The sequence below is a fragment of the Pleurodeles waltl genome, chromosome 7, assembly GCF_031143425.1.
Source record: "Pleurodeles waltl isolate 20211129_DDA chromosome 7, aPleWal1.hap1.20221129, whole genome shotgun sequence".
Lineage (NCBI taxonomy): Eukaryota > Metazoa > Chordata > Amphibia > Caudata > Salamandridae > Pleurodeles > Pleurodeles waltl.
In genome coordinates this window covers 148,109,938-148,132,467 of record NC_090446.1, presented here as the reverse complement: position 1 = coordinate 148,132,467, position 22,530 = coordinate 148,109,938, and the positions used below count along the sequence as shown (strand labels likewise).

General features: G+C 44.4%; 1 protein-coding gene across 2 annotated transcripts in view; it reads left to right on the top strand.

Annotated features, from left to right (window-relative positions):
- Positions 1-22,530, top strand: part of PHACTR3 (phosphatase and actin regulator 3) — a 628,269-nt gene that overhangs the window by 330,900 nt on the left and 274,839 nt on the right. For both annotated transcript variants that reach the window (XM_069243416.1, XM_069243418.1), the window contains exon 7: positions 10,296-10,449. In XM_069243416.1, coding sequence (XP_069099517.1) covers positions 10,296-10,449 — 154 coding nt within the window. The remainder of the gene's footprint in view (positions 1-10,295; positions 10,450-22,530) is intronic.

The following is a 22,530-nucleotide window of genomic DNA, read 5'->3' as shown; positions in this document are numbered from 1 at the left end:
GCACCCTTGGGGCACTTTGGTATTATTCAGGGGATGCAGACTCTTGTGCGGCCACATTTGTAATACAGTTCGACCTACCACTGAGGCCCATATTTATACTAGCTTTGTGCTGAATTAGCGTCATTTTTTTAATGCTAATTCAGTGCAAACTTAACTCCATATTTATATTTTGACGCCAAACCTGTCTAGTGCCAAAATATTGGAGTTAAAGTCATTTTTTGGATGTGTCAAACCACCTGCCATCAATGAGATGCAAGGGATGCGTTTCTGTCCAAAAAATGACTTTAAGGTCCTAGCACCTTAATTATCCTCCCGTGCAAAAATGATGCACGAAAGGGAGGCGGGCCTAAGTAATGGTGCTAAGCCTGCTTAGCGCCATTATTTAACGTCTGGATCAGGGCAGGTGTTAGGGGACCTGTGGACCCATTTCCATGGTCAAACACCATGGAAAGAGCCCACAGGTGACCACCCCAAGCTCCGGGAATACCCCCACCGGAATACCCCCACCCACACCAGAGGATTGGGGGGGGACCCCATCACAAGTAAGTAGAGTAAGTAGAGGTAAGTATTTTAATTTTTTGTTTAAAGTGCCACTGGGGACCCTGAAATGGGCTCCCCTACATGGCACTGGGCGCAATGGCCATTCCCAGTGGACCCTTGTCACCTGTACTGGCCATTGCTGGGGTGGGCATGACTCCTGTCTTTTATAAGACAGGAGTCATGTGGTATGGATGCTTTAGCGTCAAGAAACAACACTAGGCTGGTTAGAGGCATTTTTTTGTCCCTAGCCAGCGTAACATCATTTTTTGATGCAAAACCCCCTTCCTCCATACCGCCACACCCACCCGACTAAGGTCATTTTCCGAGATGTTAGCCCACCCTTTGCTACGGCTTGCGGGATTCTATAAATTGTCGCCTGGCTGGCGTGTTGGAATGATGCAAGCCGGCTCTATACTTTTTGATGCAAAACTGCGCAAACACAGTTTTGTGTCAAAAAGTATAAATATGGGCCTAAGACTCTAAACAAATTCGTTTAGAACGTTAATTTGGCAATAAATGTGTGCTAGCACAATTCCAAGGAGACATACCCTTATTTGCATGGCTATGCAAAAAGACAGCCAGGATGTGCACCATGTAGTGGTGGTGCACAGTTAGTGCCCCTCGAGGGTGCCACATAAATGTGGGCTCGAGGGAACCCTCCTTAAGTATCTCCCTGCAGATGGATGCAGTCACTTACAGCACCTACCTGGTGGAAGATCTGTCCCCTCCCCTGTACGGTTACTGTCTGCAACAAAACAGCTGCATCTGCACTTGGAACTGCACATTTACTGTAATACTGCGCACTGTCATGGTCTGCTCTTGGTGCACAAACGTAAAGGTGCCCTATATGTAATACATGTCCTAGAGTACTGGAATAACAATATATTTTATGCTGTCGTCGATCAAAATAAGGTTTTGCAGTGCAAGTAATGTACTCTAATTTTTAAAGTTGGCAATAACGTGATCTGTTGGCAGTACATATCTCAACCCATATTCTTGAAGAGAGCATTTTTAAGGGATTAAATAATGTGAACTATTTTCGTAATTTTTAAGTCATTGGTGTTTTTTGTAATTTTTGACTCATGGGTATTGCTTTCTTTCTAGCTGTATATGTATGTAAATGAAAAGATCTCCTCGTGCTATCAATCCGTAAGAAACCTGGTTCTCCATCTAATGCTGCGTTATTGCTGCTGGTGTTGTGCATGTTTCAAGGGCACTACAGGGTGAAAGTTTGAGAAGAGTTTCCTATTTTTTCCTCTTAAGGGTATTTAACAAACCACAATCTGATAGACTCTGTGGGTCAGATTTATGCTGGCCTTGTGCCGTTCCAACGCCACATTAGCATCATTTTTTTTACGCTAACGTGGCGTTGGAAGGGGAAAAATGCCGCACCACTTTGTAACCCCTTGTGCCACATTATGCCGGTGCCAGCTATAATGTATGCAAGGGGGCGTTCCGGCGCTATAGAGGCTGTAAAAATTGCATTTTTATCGGCATTTTTTAACGCCTGATAAGTGCAGGCGTTAAAAAGAGGCTCCCATTGATTTCAATGGGCCTCTGGGTGCTTTGCAGGATTAGCATCATGATTTTTGAAAATTATGACTCTAGTCACCCTAAATACTGCCATGGTGCACTGTATTTTAAATACGGCGCTACCCTGGTGGCGTTAGGGGGGGTGCTAAGGGCACTAGAAAAGTGGAGCTGCACTAGGTGCAACACCACTTTTCATACATCTGCCCCTATGTACTTATTTGTATTGCAAATTCTGGTTACAGGTAGTTTAATCTACATAGTACCCAAAGCACGCGGATGCACACACACTCACAAATACACCTTTGTGAACGCATTCCTGATTTGAGTGTCAAGAACATTACAGTATTTTTGGTCTGCAGAGTACATGGCTCAATGTATAATTATTTGTTGCATTGTGACTGCACCCCTCTTGGATGCCGCATACCCATCTTACTGCAGCTCTTAATTTTCCAAAGATATGCATTTCTTTATGAACGCTGCAGTCTCTCTAACAGTACAGAAAACTTTCCAGTCACCAGGTATGTGAAAATGTTCTTTAAAAAAGTACAACCTGAATAAAACATTGATGCCCATATTTATGAAAAGTTAGCATCATTTTTTTTACGCTAAAGCGGGTCTAACTTAACTCCATATTTATATTTTGACGCTAGACCCGTCCGGCATCAATTATATGAGTTAGCACCATTTTTAGGAAGCACCAACCCACCTTGCATCAAATAGCGACAATGCTATGCAAGGGAGGCGTTCCCTTCCTAAATATGATGCTAGCCCTCTAACGCCATATTTACCTCCCGACGCTGAAAACGAGGTGTACCTAGGAGGCGGACCTAAAGAATGACTCTAAGGCTGATCAGTGTCAAATTTTAATGCGTGGTCAGACCAGGTGTTAAAGTGCTGGTAGGCCCATTTCCAAGGGGAAACACCATGAGAAGGGGCACATAGATGCCTACCACACCCCCAGCATCACCAACACCCACTCCACAGAGACACTACTGGTAGAGGGAGCCCATCCCAGGTAAGTCTACGTGTATGTGAGTTGTGTGCCACTGGGGGCCCCTTAGAGGGGGCCCCCCTGACTGGTACTGGGTCTGTTGGGGTTGTCCTGGGGACAGTGGTCCCCTTTGGTGGGCATTGGGGTTGTGGTAATGACTCCTGTCTATACTTGGACAAGGGTCATTTTTTGGCTGCTTGTGCAATCAAAAATGATGCTAGGCGGACTAGCAGCAGATTTTTTGCCACTAACGAGTCTAGCGTAATTTTTAGCCCACTAGCGCCATTTTCCCTAACGCCATTCCGCATTGTCTAGCTTCTTTTGTTCAATGCAAGCCAGTCTTTTGCACCATCGTGCGTCTTTTTAAAACAAATATGGTGCACGGATGGGGCTAGGGAATGGCGTTAGCTCCCGCAAAAATTTTTGAAACACAACTACGCTAGCACAGTTGTGCGTTGTTTTTCATATATATGGGCCTGAATTTCACCAACCACCATAGAAGGCCTCATGCAGGCGTTTTTTTTATCTCTGCAATAGTAAAGGTGTAGGCATTTATGTTGCTCAGGGATAGCTGGTACCAGGTGTTTCTTTCTAAGTGATTCATTACTTCAAACTTTTTTGGGGGAGATTAAGCAGGCAGTAATTAATGGAGTCCTATTGTTTCTGTTGGTTAGGAAAGAAAATATATAGATGAAATATATTGTCTTAAATCAATGTTAATTTTATTTTTGCCTGTAGATGGCACTGTTGTGCCATCTACAATTATTTTTTCGTTTTAAATTATTTTTAGGTCTCGCCTGAGGCAGCACATGCCCTGTCACTTGCGAGAGATTGTGGCATAGGGTAGAGCCCCTACCGCCATCACAATGCCACATTAGTGTCATTTTTTTACGCTAATGTGGTGTTAGAAGGCCAAAAACGCGGTGCCATATTTACAAAGTGGTGCAATGCATGCATTGCGCCACTTTGTAACCCTTTGCGCTACATTATGTCTGCGCCAGGCATGATGTATGGAAAGGAGGGTGTTCCCTGGAAGTTGGGGGCTGAAAAAATGCCACAAGGAAATCTGAAAGATTTCCTTGTGACATTTTGTCTGCACTTTTAACTCCTGCTCAGAGCAGGTGTTAAAAGGAGGCTTCCACTGATTACAATGGGCCTCTTGGTGCTTTGCAGGATTAGCGTCAAGATTTTTGATGCTAATCCTGCAAAGCGCAGGACTAGCATAAAAAATGTTGGTGCTAGTCAGCTAACTACTGTCATGGTGTGCCATATTTTAAATACAGTGAACACATGGTGGCGTTAGGGGGCGCTAAGGGGCGCAAGAAAAGTGGTGCTGCACTGTGTGCAGTGCAACGTTTCTTAAATATGCCCCTTTTTTACTAAAAATGAGCTTGAAGCCCACCCATTGCTTATCGCTCATTGGTTTCATTGTAACTCTTATTTGCTGGCTCCTGATTGGTCAGAGCGACCAGTTTCACTTTCCTTTTGTTTGTTTCTTACTTCCATGGAGCACTGACCAAATACTGATTGCTTCGTTTTAATTAGTGTCCCTCAGCTGCTCGCGCTGGAATAGTGGTACATTTGTATTGCTTTCTTCCATAATTGTGCTTGTTGTTTGTTCTTCCATCCTTGGCCCTGTGCGCCTTCTGAGTCAGTATGTGTACCAACTCCTTCCCACACCATCCAAACACTCCATACCACCCCAGCCCTACCGCTACCCACCGACCAGCACCACACCAACACCACTCCCTACCTTAACCACCAACACATCCACAACAACTTCCACAACCACCCCTCCCTTGTTGGTATGTGTACCACCACCCTACCATCACCACCTAATGATACCACCCTACCAGCACCGCCCCATCCTACCATCACCACCCTACCACCACGACACCACCCTAACAGCACTACCCTTCAACCTTTGCACCCTACAGCCTCCCTATCACCACTGCCCCATAGCACAACACCAGCTCACCACCCTAATCGCACCCCCTGAGAACACGCCCCTAACCCTACCACCTCACCACCACCCTACCACCATTACCCTCCCACCACCACCCTAACCACAACAATAACCATTACCACCAAAGCTCCCACCAACACCACCCTACCCACCATTACCTTACCCTGACCACATCACCCTAACATAATTACCACCACTCTAACAACCACCATTATACCCTAACCGCCACCAACACATTAACCACCCCCATAACAACCACCACCACCATCCTAATCGCTACCCTCACAAACACCAATCTACAATTATCACCACCCTGCTATCAACACCAGACCTCCACCATACCACCACCATATCCTACCTCCTCCCTACCACCACCGTAAAGAAAATTGTCCTACCCACCATCACCCAGTCCTAACCACCACCACCATAAACAACACCACAATTAACACAGCCACCACCCACTGACTCTAACCATCACCCCTCTAACCACCACCACCTTCACCACCTGCACCACACCTAAACCACCACCCTAGCCACCACCCTAACCACAACTATCATTCTCACTACTACTGCCACCCTACCAGGACTCTAACCACCAACCCACCAAACTAATTACCACCACTCTGACCACTTCCTCCATACCAACCTAGCACCACCCACATATCTCTAACGTCACCCCATACCACCACCCTACAGACCACCCTAATCAACAACCACCCTACACCTCACCAGACCCACCACTCTAACCAGCACCATAACCATCCCCCTATCCATCAACACCCTAACCTAATCACTGCCACTCTACCCTAACCACTACCACTCTGCCCTCCTCACCACTCTACCCTAACCACAACCACCATTATCCTAACTCTCCCCATCTTTTATAGCCCTTATCCTAACACCACTACCCTACCTCCACCACCCTAACCACTACCACCCTAACTATCACTACCCTTACCACCCAAACCACCCCTACCCTAACCCCCACCACTCTACACTAACCATCACCATACTTACCATCATCATCCCTAAACATCACCACCAAACACTAACCCCAACCACCCTAACCACCACACTAATCACAACCACCCTACCTATCACCTCCCTAACCATTACCATCACGGTAACCACCACCACCACCCTATGCACCACCTCCACCAGACCCTAACCACAACCACCTAACCATGCCTTAGCCACAACCACCCTAACCACCTCCTCCCTAACCACCACACCAACCACTACTATGATTTTCACCACCATCCTAATGGCCAACACCACCATACCACCCTAACCACCACCATTCTGGCCCCACCACATCCCTAACTACCACATTAGCTGTCGCCTCCTACACCCTAACCACCACTTTCACCAGCACAACCACCCTAACCACCACCACCACCTAACCACCACCACCCTAACTAGAGCCACCTTAACTACTACCACCCTACCACTACCCTGCCACTAACATCACCCTAACTACCACCACCCCCTAACCACAACTATCACCAGACTAACCATTACCACCACCATTATCTAACCACCACCATGACCACAACCACCACCCCTAGCCTTACTACCATCCTACCATATCCACCACCATAACCACCATCCTAACCACCACCACCTTAACAACTCAACCCTACCACCATCACTACTCTACTACCAACAACCTACCACCACTACCCTGCCACCATCCTCACAAACACCAGCACGACCCTACCACCCCCCTCACCACCATTAACACTCTACCACCACCCTCAGCACCACCACCGCACCCACTCAACCACTACTTCCCTACCACCATCCTCACCATGACCACCCTACACCAGCCTCATCACCCCCACCCTCACCAACACCACAATGCTCACCACCACCACCCTAATCACCACACTCACTGCTAAACTATTACCACCCTCATCAGCCTTACCACCACCACCTCACCACCGCATACCTCACCACCACCTATCTACTCCTTACCTTAACCACCACAACCCTTTCACTAAATGTGGCTCTCATTTCCTGTAGGAGCTCCTAATTTTTTTAACAACCGTTTTCAATGTATTACTTGATGGATGTTTTTATGAAAAATGTTGGTCTACGGCCTACATTTGCGTTTGTTTACTCTTGAGTAACTTGTTCTGGCCATAAACTATGCATCCAGGTATCTAGTAAACCTAAGTCATAGCAAAGATTACAAAACATTTGCATGTTGTCTGAAGCTATCTATCGACCTATGAGCCTTATCTATGGAAACCAATGTGAGAATTTTGAGAAGGAACTCTGTGATCGGATGTTGCTGTGATGCCTATGGTGACTGCACTTCATATTTTATTGGTTTGTACATTTTAATTGCTGTTCATCTTATTACGTGACATGCTTTTAAAAAAGAAACTAACAAACACAGTCAATCCTGCTTTGAAGACTGGTTGTGTGGACTTTACTTCCACTTTTTGGGTTTGTCCCTCCTTGAGCAAGCATGGCTTCATTATTTGTGTCCTTCCACTGCTTATTCTTCAGACACTTTTTTATTTAAGCACTCCATGACAATGCATATGTTTTCCAGCTGTCTCCCTCATGTACTTCTCTTTGTCTCATCACCACGCTCCATGTTACTCTCGCCCCTTGCGCATTTCATCCCTCTGTGTTGCATATGCCTTTGTGTCCTCCACTTGCATTGCTCTCTCGCTTATGTGCTTCTCCACCTTCCACTTTCTCCTGCCTGCGCGCCACAATGCTCTTTCTCAACCATGTTGTGTACTTCTTCCGTTGCTCTCCATTTGCTTCAGACCGTGTCCTAAGTGAGCCTTCCTCCCACCAGCGCCTTTTGTATTGCTTCCCATAGCACACTCCTTGTTGCTTAAGTTTTGAAAAAAACGCTTTGCCACCACCTTTTTCTCTTTATTTACTAAACCAACTTGGATCAGTAAATAAAAAAGAAAAAAAAGCCCACACATTTTGTAGGCACTCACCTATAAAATGACACAGCTAATGCAGCTGTGTCATAGCTCTTTTTTAATTATTTCAGCTTCCTCTGTAGCCATGCTGCACAGCCAGTGCATCATTTGAGCCAGTGGTTCCGGAGATGGATCACCCTCACTCTTTTTTGGGCACTGGCACTTATTTCAACTCATCTAACATTTTCCTCAGAGAAAGAGAGGGAAAAACAAACAAAGGGGAAAGGCGGAGAAACAGTCATGCGTAGAAGAGTTACTAAGGGGGAAAGCTGGAACCTACAAGAGTGAGTTAGAGGAACAAGGATGCACGGTAGTGGATTAAAGAGGCATGAATTGGACTGAAGACTATGCAGTCATTTAATAGCGTCTGGCTGCCAGCTTCTAAGCTAAGGGTTCAGCACTGACACGTAAGCGCTGATTTAAGAGGGCCTAGCTCCTACTTGCACAACATTAGCGTCATTTTTTATGACACTAATATGGCCCAACAAGGCCAAATTTGCTGCACCATATTTACAAAGTGGCGCAATGCATGCATTGCGCTACTTTGTCACCCCTTGCGCCACATTATGCCTGTGCTAGGCATTATGTATGCAAGAGGGGCATTCCCCTGTTAGGGCACTGCAAAAATGGCGCAGTGGAATCTGAGAGATTCCACTGCACCATTTTTAGTGACTATTTTTAACGCCTCCACTGAGCATCCATTAAAAGGGGACCTACCATCGTCTTCAATGAGCCCCTATGTACTCAATGAGTAGCGCCAACATTTTTGCACTAACCCTGCACAGTACATCATTAGCTTCAAAACTTTTGACGCTATTGTCCATACCCTTCGCCATAGTGCACCGTATATTAAATACAGTGCAGATGGTTGTGGAAGTGGGGACGTTATGGGGCGCAAGAAAAGTGGCACTGCATTGGATGCAGCGCCCATGCTTTTACAAATTAGGCACTGTGCACAGCATCACTAAAAACCATTGACAAAGCCAATAGTTCTGAAAGGCAAAACCTAATGGCTTTGCCAATGCATTTTAAAAGCTGTATCTCTGTTTTTTCCTACTTTATGGGAGGTCTCATTAGACCCCACCCATCCCTACAGTGTTATTTATTTTACAGGGCAGGGCCTTGTAAACCCCCTTTCCTTTTTTAAACTACCACCTACTCTCATTTCCATTATCCTCAACTGTTTTGATGACTTTTTTTTCAACCCTGTTTATTTTTTGTTCCACCACATTGTTTTGCCTTTATAGATTTTTGTTATTTCCATTTAATTAGCCCGAGAAAATCGAACTGAAAATAACACGCCATCTAAACTACTAACTTATTTTACCTCTCGAATGGTCCTTCTCTTAAATAAATAAATAAATAAATAAATAAATAAAAGCATTTAGAATTAATTTGACTTTGAGGTTGACTGCACTGGCGGGGTATCAGACTCCGTCCCACCCACTGGCTTTTCTTTCCAGTCCCTCAGGAAATCTTATTTCAGTTATTTATATGTATTTTGGAGTTTGATGTAACAGTACCAAACCCCAGGGAGTTGGGGAACCATCTGCAAAGCGCCCGGATCATCTCAGACGTGAGAGGCTGTAAACTGAAACCTTTTACGTATAGGGACTCATTGAACGCCATGGACTTCGCTTCATTGGGGTGTTTGGGGTGCAACACCCCCAAATAAATGACTTTCCTGACACATACCTGGGGGCAGAGGCTTTCAGACGAGTTTGGGGAGGTGTCTGTCGGATTTCCGAAGGAAGTTTTACACACACACCGACGAAGCTGTGCAACCACTCTCTCTCTCTGTTTTAAAAGTGCTAAAACTTTGTTATTTTACAAAATATTGTTTCCCCTCACTTAGTATTTCTACCAATCCAGACATCTCCTGTTGCACTGCCCCCTAGGCCCCTGTAATGCACCCTGCTCGTCCCATATTATATTGTAACATTATATGCCAGCCTGATTGTTGGAAAATATGAAGCTCATCCCCCCCCAATCGTAGGGACCAAGTTGAAAGCAGGCGGTGAGACTGGATGTGCTAATGTAAGTGACACTGTACACTGTACCTACATAGTTGTTGCATTACACAGTTTTAAACATTACCCAACTGAACACATTGACATTACACATACTTGCTACTAATGACACAGGACACTAAAAGAACTCTGGAAGGATCACAATGTTCAGTGAAGTGTGGGAGGCAGGGTGGGAACCCTCGACCCCAGACTGGGAGCCAGTAATTTCGCAAATATTCAATCTCAGTTGTTTGCAGACTCTGTATGGTTGTTTGCAGACTTTGTTTGTTTGTTTGCTTCAGGGACTTTAACAAGGAAATGTAAGAAGGAGTTGCTGGCTGTGAAACTGCGGAACAGACCGAGCAAACAGGAGCTGGAGGACAGGAATATTTTCCCCAGGAGAACTGACCAGGAACGACAGGAAATCCGCCAGGAAATCGAAATGAAACTCTCAAAGTAAGGAGCGGGGTTGTGTTGGAATTTGTGGTGTGAGGGTTGGAAAGATGTGTGGGGTTGGTTGAAGGAAGGCGGCCATTTTGCTTCTCCCGAGAGCAGTGCTTTAAAAGGAAATGTGCTGGTACCCGCTATCCGGAGTCCCTGTTTGCTGCTGAGATGTGCCGGTACGTTCCCATTAAATGTAATGCGGCAGTGGTGAGAAGTGCAGGTACTCTCCCTTTCAAATTAAAGAAGTGCAGGTATTCAGTACCAGTCAGTACCTGCCCATTTAAAGCGCTGCGTGACAGGCAATCTTCTGAATAATGCCGGGGTGCAGGTTAGCTCAGGTACATCTCAAAGTAAGAAGAAACATGTCTTTCGAAACTCTCTACAGAGCTCTCAAGTTTTCTCCAATACTTCTTAAAGTAAAAAAAATACATGTTTCTTTCGAAATCTCTTCTCTTTGCAGAGCTCTAAAGTTTCCTTGGGCCATACATGAGAAGATCATCCAATCCAGTTAGTTTGCTCTGTGTTCTGGGACTTGTAGTCCTGGTTTATAATTGGATAAACACGATTAGAAATCTGGAATGGATGAGCTACTCACAGATAGACTTGGGAAGAGAGAGAGCTTTGGGTTTCTGCGGGGATGGCAATTAAAGGTTTGGTGGTGTTTATCACATCCAGTAACTGGGTGTGATAAGGACAGCACCCTCAAATTTTTCCCAGAAAAATTCCAGTAGATTAAATCTTCCAGAATTTAATTGGTCAAAAGGTGGGTAAAGGCCAGGCACGCGGATTATGGTGCAGAAAGCACATAAATCTACGTTCTGCTCCATGTTTCAGGGCTTACCTTGTAATCGGTGCTATTTATTGCACCCATTAAATGCAGAACCCCCAGGTACTGGATTTTAATGGGTGCAATAAACATCACCTACCCTTCTAGGGCTCTGATATTCTAGTATTCTAAAACGTCCACTAGAGAAATGCTCGTTATATTGTTCTAACATAAACATTATTTATATCAAACAATACTTATTATGATACTGATATGACGTACCAAAATCCGGATTATGAGTCACACTCAAACTTTGCATCAACCCTCTTGTTTTTCCTCTGGCCAACATTCACCAGGCGTACAATAGCCATTAGGCTGAAAGGGCTTCGCCCCCACCTATAGCACCCCCCCCCCCCCCCCGTCAGGTTCCGTAGCCTGGGCTGCAGGCCTGCAGCTGCGTGGGTGTCTGTCCCAGGGAAAGCCTGGGCGAAGAACGGGTGGAGAAGAGAGTGTCTGAACATTCTGTTTTCTCTGACAGGCAACTTCAGCTTATCTTGATTTGAAGTGCATCAAAGGTGGCGATAGGGGTCACCAATGGATCACAACTTCAAGGACAACACGAAGCCTCACAGTATGGCTTTCCAGCTTTGCAAGGAAGAGTGCTTCACTGATCACCATTTAAAGAGAGACAATGCTTGCCCATTAACACTGCTAGTTGGTATGAGAGACTGCGTCTTCACTCCAGAGGCAATCTCTCCCATCTTCCTGTGCTTTCAAGCAAACAAGGCAGAAATCACAAACTGTCTTGATTTGCAATTGCATTTATATAGTGCTTGCTACCCGTTCGATGGGTAAAAAGCGCTACATAGATGCTAAAAAGGGAAGTAAGAGTTTTTGTTTTTTAATGGCTGTGACCAGACCTTTCTACCAATAGCATCTTTTATGGGAGGTGGGCGCTTTACATAGCATCAGATTACATTACACAAAATCAGATTTTTTTTCTAGTCGCAGGGAGATTACATTATTTGCCCAGGATCACAGGATTGAGCTGATGCTGGAATTCAAATTCAAACATTGTTCCCTAGTTCCAAAGTCAACAGGTCAGACTGTTAGGCCACTTCTCATCAGTTAGTTTTGGCATCAGTGGCTGCTGGTGATCTTTGAAACTGGTGGGGCGTAATACTGCCCAAAAGTTCACCACATTTTTTTCGAAATTTGACTCGATCATACTCACTCCCTCTCACATTTAGGCCCAGATTAACAAACATTTTGTGCTGGATTTGCATCACAAAAATGAAGCAAACCTGTGCAAAATGTGGTTTTTAATTTACTTTTCACAGTAAAACCTGTTTTGCACTGGAAAGTCGCTTGAAAATAATGCAGAGCAGTGCAAGGTGCTGCTTTGCATTACTCTGTGTCAAGGATGTATTCCATTGGTGGTACATCAGTGTCCCATGCAAACATCCATGGTTTTTGAGGCAAAACCCCATCTACCAACAATAGCAGACTAGGTTTTGCACCAAAAATAAACGCCACTTGTGAACAGACGTTAAAAAGGTGAAATGTTTTTATTTCTCCTAACCTTTCCCACTTTGCATATCTACTGCACTGTACAGCACACATCCAGAGTAGTAACAGTTTTAAAGTTAGACAAAGCACAGTATTGTGTACTGGAAGGGCAAACCTATGCTACCCTCACAAATACACAGATGTGCAAAGGTGTCTGTGTTGGACATGGCAGCCTAATTGTGCACCAGCACCACAGAGAGAGCAGGATAGAACCATCTCTTTGTAGATGTGGCATTTTCTGGCTCTCTTCCTCTCACACAGCGTGTCGACTTTGGGTGGTGTGCTGCATTGTGTGAAAGTTTTGATAACTAGGGCCTTAGACTCTTTCCCCTCACTCACTCTAACTCACATTCTCTCACTTGCTCATTCTCACTCATACACATTCCCACTCACTGTTACTCATACAGAAACATACTCATACTCACTGGTTCTCAATCTCAATTACTAATACACTTACAAACTCTCACTAACTCTCAACCCTGGGACAACTGCACCTGCTTCACCATTGATAGCTACACCCACAACTCACTTCCACTCCCTCTCACAACTTCCAATCAATCATTCATTCACTAATTCTAATATACTCATTCTTCTTTACTCACTCCCTCCTACTCACTTTCACTTATTCATCCACACTCTCAAACTCAGATTCTCATTTTCACTGTCATTGAAACAATGTTCTCACACAGTGGGAAGGAGGTTCTTGTGCATACAGAGACAGTAGAGCTCTGCCAGACGTCATCATCTTGAAGAGCTTAACTCACTATTCTGCAGATAGAGCTGAGCTTCAGTCCAGATGCAGCCATGTCCCTGCATACATAGTGCTGACCCCATGCACAGATAGAGAAACGTCTGTGAACCTGTAGGTAATTTATTTCATTGAGCTGGAGCTGAGTTCCTGCATACATAGCACCTCTTCCAAGTATGCTGCCAAGCTCCTTTGCAGACATGGCTGAGCCCCTGTGCAGACAGATTGAGGTGAGCCATTTGATGGTCAGGGTTGAGCTCTTTAAGCCTTCATTCCTATATTGTAAATCCTGAAGTTCTGTGGGAACTGAGAAACTGGGACCAGTTAATATTTTGTGGAAGTATCACATGCCTCTTACCCAGGTTAAACTTGCACATGGCCTGTTTCTGATAGGGAGTGGGGAGGAGAAGGGGGAATGGAGGATGACAGTGAGAGAGAAGGGATTGAGGTAAGCAACTGAAGAGAGAGACAGAGAGACATGGTAGACCGTACTGAAAAAAATTAAGCATGTGGGAGAACATGGACAGAAAAGAGAGAAAAAAATGAGAGGGGAGTGTGACTGCGATGGAAAAAAATACTGAATACGTGTGAAACGGGAAACACCAGGGAGACATTTGAACAATAGCACAACAATATTGCTAAGGCAAACTTTAAGTTATTTTATGTTAAGAGTATTTGTGAACTGCACAGCTCACACTGGAGAGTATCCTGGTACTGAGAAAGGAGGGGCTATGTCGGCTGTGACTGGGCCTTGTCCAGGTGAAGAGACAAGTTTTCACTTTCTTGCCGAGCTCACGTACTGAGAAGATAGCCCAAATGTGTAGCTGCCGGTCATTCCAGGCTTTGGGCATGAAGTAGGAGAAAGCAAAAAGGCTGATTCTAGTTCTGTGTATGCAGGGGATGTGTGCGGACAAGAGGCTGGCTGAGCGGAGATGTCTGGTGGGTGTGTTATAGATGATGTGGCTATTGAGGAAAGGTGGGGCACAGGTTGTACAAGAATTTGTATGTGTGTGTGAGCAACTTTAAGGGTGTGCGTTATTGAATGGGGTGGTAGTGGAGGTCTTTGAGGCCTGGAGGGATGTGAATGCATTGGAAAGCCTGAGCGTGTGTCTGGCTGCTGGTGTTTGTATGGTCTGAAGAGAGTGTGTTGCAGTAGTCCAGCTTACTGATGATGAGGGCCTGGGTCACCATTCTGCTTCTGTTGACTGGGGACCATTTGGAGATTTCATTGAGCATTTTGAGAGTGTAAAAGCACGAGGTCTGGCTACGTTGACTAAAGTAAATATTACAGCACATTCCCCCATTCATTTGCTCCCTTCACTAGAAGTCTGCTTTTCATTGTGTAAATGGACAGTGCTGGTGCTGGCTTTGTATGGTGCCGATATTAATCTCCAAACAAACATTTTGGTCACCAGCACACTTTTATTAAGCAAATTAAGCACTGGGTTAGAGTGAAGGTGTTGCACGTGACAGATCTTCTTGGCTGCTATGTTTTAGAATTGTAAAAGGTGATTAAATCCAGTTCAAAATTGTGTTTTACTTGGAACATCAAACGTACACCCTTCACATACAGAAGGAGTTTGAAGGTTTATATATTGACTTCCCTGGCTTGGTTGACGCATGCAAACCCCATAGTGAATGGATGGTGAAGTAAAACATGAAGCTTGTGAGAGCAGCTCAACTTCAATGGTGCAATAGGAGGGATTTCCTGCAGAATCCTCTGTTAGTTCATGTGCGCTAATGGTTAATGTATGGCTTGGTGACATCAAATACAAAGTGAAATAACTCCAGTCATGGTGCCATCAAATCACAGTCTCAGTGGACAAAATCTCTGAATACCTCTTTAGACTGCTAGTTGTACAGTCCATCTTCGTGCGAGAGAGCACCAGGCATCTGTTCAGGTGAAGAAACATGAGCATGTAGGTGTTGAGCACCGACGGGAGCTACTGGAGCCCATTGAAAAGAGTGCAGCAGGGTTATGTGCGTGCACATACTTTCCTACAAGCATGGATCTACTCACAGTTCTCTTGGCTATCTCAGTCTAATCCTGAAGAAGTATCTTATGTTGCTGAAGAATAACTTTAATTTTTACATGGCTTCAGCTCCTTCACTAATGTGGCTGCCAACACTACTTCCCATAATGAATTTCTTTTGCAGCATGCACAAATTTAAATTTGTGCATCTTTTTCCAACCTTCTTTCATTGGAAGAGAAAGAAGCAATTGTGACTTAAGTCTAAGGGCCTTATTACAACTTTGGAGGAGGTGTTAATCCGTCCCAAATGTGACGGATATACCACCAGCTGTATTACGAGTTCCATAGGATAAAATGGACTCGTAATACAGTTGGTGGTATATCCGTCACTTTACCGTCACTTTTGGGACGGATTAACACCTCCTCCAAAGTTGTAATCAGGCCCTAAGTGTCTGTTTTTTGTAAGAAAATTAAGTTAGAGCTAACAAAATGGGAATTGGCTATATAGGTGTAATTTACTATATTTTCTTACTCCTCTCACAACAGCGCATAACCCTTTTAAGTTTACTGAGAAGTTGTTATATCTTTGAGTAAAATGCATGTATTTCATTATTTTGGTTCTTGTATCACAGAAAAATCAGGGATATAAAACTCGGTACAAGGAACCGTGAAATATGGAAAATATTCTATGATTATGTGTGAAATACAAATTTTGCTGCCAAAATGGTAGTCCAGGCTTTAGAAATACCAATACAGACATGCTTTTAGATTCTGACCAGGTATTCAGTTTATTATTCTCCCTGGATATCCCTTCAATTTCAGCGGTTGGTGAGCACCCCTCATTTTATGACAGCCAGATAGAAGCCTCCCACAGTTTTCTATATCCCCGTTTATTTTTCACACCTCAAGTCTACTTCTCAATGTCTGTAGGAGCACTTTCTTGGGCACATTGAGAGATTTATCTAACTTACATCCTCTTGTTCCTTGGACGCATTTTATCATTATGTAGTTCATACTCCTTTTGATCAGACAAGAAACTTTTCCAGTAAGCCTTCAGTGCTTTCTTTTCTGTGCGTCAGACTAGTGGCGTAGCTACCACTGGTAGACAGGTGCGGGGACACTGGATCCCAGAGCCCTGAGGAGCTCATCGAATCCTGATAATTAGTGTATTTACTAAAACATCAGCATTCAAAGTGGCCATATCCTCTGCTTTGCACCAGGGCCCATGGAATCCTTGCTATACTACTTCTTCAGACTTGCGCAGGACTCGCTTGGTACCAACCATCTTGCAGACATCCGATGCTCTCAGGTCTGGTGTACACTCTCTGAGCTCCAGCAATGCTCAGTGTCTCTGTGGAATTCATTGGCGAAGATGATTGGTTTTAATGTGCTAAAGAAGGAAAGAACAGGCATGCACATATGCCTTTTTCATGCATTAGCACATTAAACCTGGACCTAGTGGCCTTCCAAACGTGCCCGACTCCAAATGTGCGAAATTGTAGCATCACCACCCCTGTTTAGTACTAGCCTCCCCCCGAAATGTCAGGTCTAGTTGTGCCCCTGATATTTACCATGTAAAACCTGGCAAAATTTATGTGGAAATTTGGGAAAACCGCATTAGCCCGGGTTTTGAAGCTCAGAACGTGGAAAAACGTTCAGTGTTACAAAGCACTTAGACGCCTCGTCAGGGGTATTAAGCGCTATATAAATACAATTACAGTGTTACCAGTTTTTTTCCATTTTCCTGTAAAATGTTACCAGGGCACTCTGAATGCTGTCCTACTTGGATGTGTGGCAAAATAAATTTTAAAGGGTGACTTTTTTTAGCCCTTTCAAAGTCTAAGTCAGTAGGGACACTTGCAAGCACTACACAGGGCATCCACTGGCTCTTCTGGCATTTCACCACTGGGCTGCAGGCTAAGGGGCTGCCTTCGGGGGCAGATAGGCTTCCATGACCAAACCACACCCACTTCATGCCATTCTAGTCTCCACCTCCTGCAGGGTTGTACTGCTTTGAACTTTTTTTGCCAAGGCTGATTTTGGCTTCCAATCGCATATGCTCCATGCGGATTCAATTGCACAGTGTTTTTGAGAACATTGAGTATATGTGATGCTGGGAAAGTGAGGAACAGATCAAGCAGAGGCAGACAGGAAAGTCGCCTGGGCTTTGTATGGCAGGTCATCAGCGGGATACACTGAACTTAGAATCTGTTGCTCTGTGCATGTGGGTCATGGCTATTACTAGCACTAGCTCTGCAAAGATAAGTGAGTCACTGCTGTTCCAAGTAACTCTGTACTGTCCACAGAGCTGGCCTATGCTCGGATAGCAACCTGGGTGAAAAGAAATTGGCAACTCCCTCTCTCTTGTCATCTTTAAATGTCAGTGTTTGGGAAACTGGGAGTGGTAGAGGTGAGGCAAGCAAGATAAAGGATCAAGAACAGACTTCAGAACACTTTTCTGTAGGGCCAGGCTGGAGGGGGGCTGCTGCAGGTAGCCCCTTCTCACCCATGGTAAAGGATGGACCCTGACTGTCTATCCCACTGGCAGTGCAAGTCCAGCTATCCCGAAAGAAATACTACACCAGAAAGCTGACCTTCAAATACCAACCCATGATCACATTCTTTCTCCTTTTCTAAAGGTCCCCTCCAAATGTTTTTGAGGTTTTCAAATGTACACAAACCTATTTTGACAAATAGAGTACGCTTGCCCTTCGCATCCATATACCCATGCACTTATATAGCTTTATTTGCACCCATGTCCCGTGATAAAAAAAAATACGTTAAAGGGGATATAAGATTGATGGGATGTTATTACTGTCCCCAAGACAAAATATCAACAAACTATCAAGTAAAGATACCACCCTGAAGTTAGCTCAGACACCTTTAGCTATTTCCTCTGCATTATCTGAGTGAGCTGGGAGTGACAGAGTGGGTATGTTGAAGTGTGTGCACCAGTTTCTCTGACTGTCTAGGCTGCTTGTGCGACACTGCTTTCAAGCTAGGTTGCACAATGTTTTATCCGTGTTGTAACCTATTTCTATTAGCTGACAGCATGGGATAGCAAAGAAGTGATTAGTCAGTCTACTGTTATGATCATGAAGTGCTGTTGTAGACTATGACACACCTTTTTGTGCATTAGCATATTAGGTAGTGCATTGGCCAGGAGTGGTACACATTTGTGAATTTTACAATTGGTTTGTGTGTTATAAGGTTGTGAAAGTGGATGCCATTAAGGGCCTGCTTGGTTTGTTTCTTGTACTGGTCATACTGCTTTATCCAGTTTGAACATATATGCTGCTTTATGATAGTAGTTTAGATATTGGTTTATGGTGTTACACATGTATGTAATTCATCATATGTATTGCACCTCTGTGTCATGACCATTGGTGCAGCTATCAATATGGTGCTTTGTAGGAGGCTGGCCTGGTTTGTAGTGGGTACCCTAGGTACTTACACCTTATACCAGGTCCAGTTTTCCCTTACTAGTGAAATGTAGTCAGTGTTCTAGCAGCTTAGGCTGATAGAGGTAGCTATAGCAGAGCAGCTTCGGCTGAACTAGGAGACATGCAGAGCTCCTGCAATACCACTATAGTTACACAGTACTTATACACAATAAAAGACAACACTCAGTGTTACCAAACATAAAGGGACTTTATTTTAGTGACACAAGGCCAAAAATCTATTAGAGGCATTACTCCTTCTGGAGGTAAGTATTATACACAATATATACACTAGTAACCAAAATCAAGTAAGGAACGAGTCATAGAATAGTGCAAACAGTAGAAAATACAATAGATTGCAATGGGCTAGGGGCAACACAAACCATATACTAAAATAGTGGAAAGCGAATGTTGAATTCCCCCCTAGGCAAGTGTAGTGTGTAGAGGGGTGCTGGGAGTGTAAGGAAACACCAGAGGTAAGTAAAGTACCCCACCCAGAGCCCAGAAAAGCAGGAGTAAAGTACAGCAAGTTTCTTCAGAACACTACAAGTTGTGATGAAGAATTAAGCAAGAACCAAGCAAGACTGCAAGCAACAAACAATGGATTCCTGGACCTGAAGACCCGTGGAGAGAGGAGACCAAGTCCAGAAGTCGAAGAAGAGTCCAGGAAGAACAGGAGCCCCCTGCCAACCTAGAAGATGGTGCAAAAGTGGATTCTCCGGTTAGAAGAAAAGTACACAAATGCACCAAAGAATATGGCTGCGGGTTCCTGCTTGGTGCAAAAGATGTCACACGTCAAGTTATTGGATGCAGGCTGTTTGCATTGCTGGATTCTGCCAACAAGCCTTTGCAAGTACGCGGTTTGAATCAAAGAGGAGCTGCCTGGACCCAGGAGGGACCTGGGGGTCTCAACTCAGACTGAGGAGACAGAGGGGGCCCTCAACACTTCAGAGAGCCCTCAGAGGTCCAGGCAGCACCCACAGGAGTCTCAAAACACGGGGACAAAGGAGATGCAAAGTGCAGTCATTGCAGCACTACACTGGAGGGACCTACGCTGCCGGAGAACAACTCAGGGAGCTGTGCATCACAGGATGGAGTGCTGGAGATCTGGGCTATGCTGTGCATGAAGAACATTTGGAAGAAGTGCACAGACAATGTGGGAGCACCTTTGCTAGTGCAAGGGTGTCCTCACACACAGTACCTTTGCACCTAGCCTTCAGTAAATGAAGGTTAGACAAATAGGTGACTTATAAGTTACCTGGTGCAGTGAAAGATGCCTGTGAAATAGTGTGTGCACTATTTCACTCAGGCTGCAGTGGCAGTCCTGAAGAAAGGTTTGTATGAGCTCCTTATAGGTGGCAAAAGGAATGCTGCAGCCCATAAGGATCTCCTGGAACCCCAATGTCCTGGCTACCTAGGTACTATGTACTAGGGACTTATAAGGGGGGGCGGGGGGGCAGTGTGCCAATCAGAATTAGAAAATGGAGTCACTAAACTATAGTGAGAAATTTGGTACACAGAAAGAACATAAGCACTGGAGTTCTGGTTAGCAGGACTCCGGTGACACAGTCAAGCAACTGACATATAGGCCACAAACTATGGGCACTGGGGTCCTGGCTAGCACGATCCCAGTGAGACAGTAAAAACACACTGACAAATAGGTTTCAAACTATGAGCACTGGGTTCCTGGCTAGCAGCATACCAGTGAGACAGTAAAAACACACTGACAAACACTGACAAACAGGCCAAAAATAGGGGTAACCATGCTAAAAAGAGACTACTTTCTCACATGCTTGTTTAACATGATCTTTTTATGTGAGGAAATATGTTTGAGAATGAAAATAGTGCATGGCAGGAGCGGGATATAGGTTGAAGGGAGTATGGTGAGGTGGAAGCTAAACTTAAGGAAGTACCTTAACACGTAATTACTTTTTAAAAATGTTTTGTATTTCAGACAGTATTAAACCCCAAACGCACAAATGATAACGAGTGAATGCTTGCAATTTGTCTAACAACTGGTAACCATTTGGGTAGCATTTCAACCCAGTTTTCTTTTGCCCATGATGCCATCTCAGATTAGATCCAGTCATCTGTAAATCAGACTTCACCCTGCTCCAATATGAACTGTCCAGCCCGAATTGCAGATTCAGTCCCTTGCTGAACCGTAACACAAGCAACTCAAGATCGATTTCACCCTGTTTGGGACTTTCAGTTGGGTACAGTTGGGTTCCAGTGTCAAAAGAAGCACAGGACCCACAATTGGGGATACTCTATGCCACTTAGGACGTTACTTCAAACAAACAAAAGGTGATGAGATCAAAGTTTGCAATTTGTTTAACCACGGCAATCACTCAGGGTGGGATTTTAGCCCATTGATCTTTTGCTCACTACACCACCAAAGATTAGAGCCACAGATATGCAAATCAGCCCCCACCCATATGCAAATCAGCCTTGACCCTGCTTCAATAGGAGAAGTCCAGCCTGAGCTGTAGAGCTAAGAACTCTATGAAGTGGAACACAACGAAGACCAGTTTAGCCTTGAATGGGGCTCATCAGTTGCGTGCAGGTTGGGTTCTGGTGGCACAGTAAGCAAGGGACCACATCTGGGCATACCTCTGCCACTGAGGGCATTACATCAAACACACAAAGGGTTATATGAAGAATTCTTGCAGTTTGTCAAATCACTGGCAATCACTTGGGGTAGTATTTCAACAGGGCCAAACCAGTCTTAGGTTGCTTGTGTACTGGTTCAGGGGGACATGGGCTGGCAGTTCGGCCGGACTGCACCTGTTGGAGCAGAGCTGATTTGCATATAGCTAGGTCCAAACTCAGGTGGTATGGTGAGCATAAGAACAATGGGTTGGAATGCCAATAAAAATAACAATTCTAATATTTTTATGTATTTAAATCAATGTTACTGAATAAATGTAAACATTTTTATAACAATCAAATGCTTTATTATTATCTGTTGCAAATCTGGCATGGGGAAAAGGCCTCCTTGATGTTGCTTTAGCGTAAATAAAATGGTGATAGGGCGGCGCAAGGAGGTGCTAGGGGCTTGTAAGTATGTCCCTAAGTCTCGTTAGCAAGAAAAACGTTTGCATTTAGCTTCATGAGTCTACAGTTCAGTTTGCAGATCTTTGCCAACTGAAGATATACTTGTTTGTGGAAAAGGACATTTTCTGTCCATCTGGCAATCCTTAGTAACTCTAGCTGTGGCTGTGTCCACTTGCCGCCTACTTGACACCATGAAATTTTTTCTCCCTATATGTACCATATAATGGAAGACCAGCTCCTCAGACCGTAATTTCAAGATAAGTTTCAAAGTTTGGTTTGCAAAACATTTCACAAATTCAACTGTCTGTAATGTTTGGTTTTTAAGTCCCTCCAAACTACTGGACAGATTGATATCAAACCAATTAAAGATGTTAAGTTGGCCCGAGCTCTCTCTTTAGCTCTCAGTCCTCTGAAAGATGTTCTCCATTCTCTAAACCCATCCTATTGCTGGCTTCAGCTCTCTTGAACTATTGTAATGTCATCTCCCGAGGGCCATCTAAAAAAAATTGGACAGAGATTAAAAGTTGCAAGACCCAAATG